Below are 6,000 nucleotides of genomic sequence, written 5' to 3' on the forward strand. Positions count from 1 at the left end.
TCCCTGAAACTTTTATTATACAGAAAGTATTAAAACTATATAAATAAAACAAATATAACATAACAAAATTTATTAGGTAATAAAAAATTTTAATAAAACAAATATTTTAAACATACAATAAAAACAGTAACTATATTGACAAAAAAATTAATTAATTAATATAATTGGGTAAAAAATAATTTAGATAGTAATAGTTTATTTGTAAATGAGTAAGGTATATAATCAACATTATCATAAAATACGTTGTAAAGTTAAATTCAAAAATCTATCATGATAACATTAAAGAGAGTTAAAACTGTCTCAGTACAATCAAAAGCAAAACGATAGCAGACGCACATCAAACACATAGATTACACTTAATATATACATACAAAAATACATAATATGTTTTGTATAAACTCCGCCCCTAAGAATTATTCCTAATAATATTACGCGTATACATAGACTTCTGTATTATACCGTATCATTGCGTGTCAGTCATTATTGTTTTGGTTTTGCTTATATTAAGACAGTTTTATTTATTATAAATAATAGAAATAATAGAATCTATAATATTATAGTTTTTGTCAAATAAATTGCTGTAGAATCTAGAAAACAGTATTAAAAAATATATTATATATTATAAAATAGAAATTCAAATATACATAAATTATATATTCAAATAAGTTACTATAAAATATAAAATTTAAATATATTTTTTAAAAAACAACATTACATACTATATTCATATATATTTAATTATTTCTTACAATATATTTATACTTATTTATGAAAATGCCGTTTCACTACATTAATAAACAAATTAAAATTTATTATTTTTTTAATACAAAATTTTCAATTATTTTTAGTAAGATTATTGGAGTTAACTTAAAAATTAATGATAACTTGTATTTATTTATTTATTACTTATAATAAAAATGTTAATAATTTAAAAATATAACTATAACTTATAATTTTTAATACTTTTTTAGCATTTGTATGGATTTTGATATATTCACGAACTCCTGAAAGGAGTATGAATTGAATTCTATATTTCCGTCTTTCTGTCTGCATTTGATTGAATTTTTAAATTTTGACTTCAGATTTGGATTAACCATCAAAAATAAGGTATAGAGAATCGGCATTAAAATTTTGATATCTCTTCGGGAACATAGAGAAAATAGCGGCCAAAATAAAAAAAATTTTACGTTAAATAATGTATAGAAATAAAAAATAAGATATAATAGATCAGCAATATTTTTTTCAAAAAAAGAAAGTGTAAAAGTATAAAGTAATTTATTTTCATAAATATGTATTTATAAATTTTAATACTGAATAATTTAATACTTGACATGAGTAGTTGAGTTTATTTTGTCATACTAAACCATTTAATACCTCACATTACTATATTTGAGTTTATTTTTTTTATATTGAATCATTTGATACCTCACATGACTAAATTATTAATAAGTAAATGTATAATAAAAATTTTATTTCTATTATTTTATAACTTATTGACTCGAGTTTAAATATTTTAATTTATGATAGTAAACAATTTATGTTTATTATACAAACATAAAAATAATATACTAAATTTTAGTATAAAATTTACAACTTTGACAACTACTTTTTTTAAATTTTTAAAAACATACATAACATTGAAATTAACATAAAATTATTCATAATTTTTAATAAGTAAAACTTAATATTAAACAAATCATATTTATTTTATTAATTATCTATATATCACATTGTTCATTTATATAAATATAATATTTAATTTGAAAAATAAATTACTTAAAATAATTATATTTATTCATTTATGTTTACGTATGCCTTATGATTACAATTATATAAAAACTAGTTTTCATTTTCAAAAAATAATACTTCATTGTAATGCAATTTATTATTTAAAAATATTTATTTAAGATAATTGTATTAAATATAAATACAATAAAATTTCCGCTTTATTTAATACAAATTCTCTAAAATAGACAATTTTGATTTAAATTAATAATATTTTGTATTTGTTTTTTTATCGATTCATATATATATATACCGAAAATATTATTATATTTTTATTCTAATATTATATTATTAAAATTGATAGACCTAGATATTTATGAAATTATTGAATTATTGTGTGCGGAAATTTAGTATTAATAATATTACAAATGTATTATTCACATACATTAAAAAATACTTAACATAAGGATTGTTATGTCATTGTTTTTGTCATATGGATGAGTGATTGTGGTCACCGAAACATTAGTGTTGACAAAAAAAATAACGTTTAATGTTGTTATAAGTATATAATTTTAAGTTTGAAATTAAAAATTTTTAGTAAATTATTATTTTATTTTCATCATATACAATTAATATAATATATTATATAAATAATGTACAATTATATATTATTTTTATCTTTTATTTTATAGTTATATAATAAATTTTAAAATAGATTACATCTTAAATATTTAAAAAGTTAAGAAAATTATTTTTTTTAATTGGTGAATGCACTTGATTTCAATTATTTTTGTAGTATAAATTATGTTTATATAATATAATATTTTTTTGGCAAATTTATTTACGTTGTATTATATAAAAATTGATTTAAGTTGTAATATCATATCATATGATATTTGTAACTTTTTGTTTACATATAATGTAAGATTTATATATATATTTTATTATATTATGATATGTCAATAGTATATCTTTCAATTTATTCGATGATATTTATACAATAAATAATATAAGACTAAGTTTAACATAGCCTTTAGCTTTTCTGACTAATTTATAATTATAATTTGTATTAGTCCATTAAAAATACATTTTTAAATTTTATGTTAAAAGATTATATTTACCAATTTATTAAAAACTAAAAATAAATTTTACATGTAATTACAAATATTATATAACATTTTAAAATATTTATATAAATATATATTATTTATTTTCTTATACTTCTATATTAATTATATTTCTATTTAATGTTTTTTCAGACATATGATAAATTTTAATTTGATAATATTTAATAGACAACGATTTAATATTTAAGATTTACATTATAAATATGCAAATATTATTTTTAATTTGGCAAAAAAAATATTAATAAAATATAGTACAATAAACTGTATATATATAATATTAAACCAGCTGAGAATGCTTTAAAAGCATTTCCACACGAATTCCTTAACTTAAAAAGAAAAAAAACCAAAAAAAATCAAAAAAAATTTTTTAGCTGAGCCTGGATTCGAACCTATGTCCTCGTGGGACAGACAGACAGACGGACAGACGGACAGACTTTTAGAATGCATATACGTATTCCTTTCAGGAATTCGTGAAAACTGATATAATATTAATATTTTAACATTAATGCAAAATAGCAATAAGTAAGAAACAAATTAATCAATAAACTATTTATTTGGGAAACTTTAGTAGAATAATAATAATAATAATAACTATAATAATATTCTATTATTTTTATGTTATATCAAATATTAGTTACATTATATATCTCCAGTGATTTACAATGAAATCCGAGAAAAAATACTAGTTATTGATTGAATTAAATGTTTATTTGTGTTTCACATATAGTAATTCAGTGACTATTGAATGAAATATAACAATAAAGTGTAAAACATTACCAGATTTGTGATGAATAGGTTTTTTAAAAATAAACATTTTTTATCATTTTATATAATCGCAGGTCTGTTACGGATTTCCAGAATAAATGTGAAGAATCTTTTGGCTTCTTTGCGAAAGTTTTCGTTTAGCCAACAGTAGACAAATGGACTGAAATTTAATTAAATTGTCAACAAATCAATTGTTTGTTTTTATTTTCTATTATATTTATTATGGGATAAAATAGTCAATACTTATCTATTTTAATTAAATATTAATATTATATACATTAGGTTGGGTAACAAATCATAATCAATATAGTTTTATATAATAAATTTATAATGTTTTCAATGTTTGGTTAATAAAAGTATAATTTTGATGCATATTTTTGTGATTTACTACCATATACAGTATATACACTGTATATATCAGGGTTATACGAGATTTAGGATTTTAGGGGGTATAGGGTGGGTGTACTTTTTTAAACAATTATTTTTAAATTTCAAACTTCAGGGATGGCAAGAAAAATTCCGAAAAAATTATCAAGAATTCCCAATAAATTCCTTAAATTTAAGAAATGTTTTATTAAATCCATAAAAACTTTAATTTTAATTAGATATATAAATATTAATGTAATATTTCATTTTTTCTGTCAATATTTAAACTAAACTAATTATTAAATTAATATTTATTTTATTTTAACTATAATTTTAAAAATAAATAATTAACCATTTAAAATATATAAATTATTTATTAAAAATACACTACTATATAGAATAGATATAATTATCTTAAATTTATAATTTAATTTAAAAAAAATAATGTTATATTTAGCTTAATTTTAACGTAAATTAGACTATTTTACTGAGTTTTAGTAAATAATTTAAATATGTATTTAAAAAACAAAAACAGATATTTTCAATTTAAAAAAAAATCAGGGGGTCATCATTATCTTCGTTTTTAAGCTACAATTTTTCCGATTTGGTCAAAAAGTCTAGGAGGGGGTAAAATCGCAAAATCTCGTTCTTAGGGGGTATTTTCCCCATACCCCTTCAAACCCCATGGTTTATATATAAATAAGTTATTTTATAAAAATAAAAATCAAATAATAATACTTATATTTATGTTTAAAATGAAATGAATTATACATTACTAACTTATAGCAAACGGATGACATCGCCAACCAATGGCAGAGTAAGAAAATGACAAAATTTGGTTTTTCAATGATTTCAAAGTCTAATAATAAGTAATAAACATTAAATGGTAGCCAACATAAGGCAAATATTGTAACCACAAGTATTAACATTGAAATACGGCGTCTCTTTTTTCCGGTCATTTGTCGAGCTCTGTCTTCAGTGGATTCACCGACCCTTCCCTGAGATAGTATTGTGAATGATATTCTTGTGTATATAACTCCAGCACACGATAAGGGAATTATATATTGTGTGACAAATGTCTCCAAAGTTAATATCAATCGCAAGTTATATTGAGTTTCGGGTAACGTTGGATAACACCGACGATTGCCATGAATTAAAACAATGCCATTGAATATAGTGTGTGGGAGTGAGTGAAGGGCTGCCAAAACCCATATTATTAGTAGGATTAACAGTAATTTAAAATCAAATCGTTGTTCACTGCGAACCGGAACTTGAGGTCGAGTCCTATAAACTGCTTGAAAACGGTTGATGGCTATGACAGCCATTGTAAAGCTGGAAACATATACACAATTAGCCTGGACAAATGATACCAATGTACAAAAAAATTGGCCAAATAGCCAGTCCCTTGTAATTATGTCGACAACAGTGAACGGTATGTTAAATATGGTCATCAATAAGTCAGAAACGGCTAAAACAGCAATTAATATGTTCGTTGAGTTTCGCATTTTTGACTGAAAAGCAATTGTCTTGAAAACCAGAGTATTGCCAACTAATGAGATAATAACTATCAATGAATACGATATCGTAATTAAAATGTTTTGAATGTAATCATCACTTTTTTCTTCATTTACATCACTGTTAAGCATTGGTCTATCTGTTTGGTTGTTAAAAAATACATTGAAATTATCAAAATGGCTTAAACTTAAATTCATCATGGTCATTATATGTGTCAAATTTTCAAGTAAATCATATGACATTTCATTTGATTTTATTATATTATCCATTATTTAATATAATGAAATTAATAATATTATTACGAATTATTATTATTATTGATGTTAGTGTTTTATTAAACTATAATATAGTATGTTATTGTAAAATTAACAATTGTTATATATTCAATAATGTAAAATTAAAAAAATACATAAAAACATTTTGATATCATTAATAAATCAACAACAATAATAATATTTAGCTTACAATTTAACTTTATATATAAAAACTTCTATTATAATAA

The 6,000-nt window shown here is 20.8% G+C and overlaps 1 protein-coding gene across 1 annotated transcript; it reads right to left on the reverse strand.

Moving 5' to 3' along the window:
* Window positions 1–3,677: 3,677 nt before the first annotated feature.
* LOC128960382 (G-protein coupled receptor 83-like) lies at window positions 3,678–5,695 on the reverse strand. The gene is made up of 2 exons (XM_054306456.1): window positions 4,764–5,695; window positions 3,678–3,777 (listed from the first exon to the last, which is right to left on the reverse strand). The coding sequence occupies exons 1-2, from the start codon at window positions 5,693–5,695 to the stop codon at window positions 3,678–3,680; spliced, it is 1,032 nt and encodes a 343-aa protein (XP_054162431.1).
* Window positions 5,696–6,000: the final 305 nt, after the last annotated feature.

Source organism: Oppia nitens, unplaced genomic scaffold (assembly GCF_028296485.1).
Source record: "Oppia nitens isolate AA-2021 unplaced genomic scaffold, nextdenovo-longstitch-racon4-pilon3 scaffold13_pilon_pilon_pilon, whole genome shotgun sequence".
Taxonomy (NCBI): Eukaryota; Metazoa; Arthropoda; class Arachnida; order Sarcoptiformes; family Oppiidae; genus Oppia; species Oppia nitens.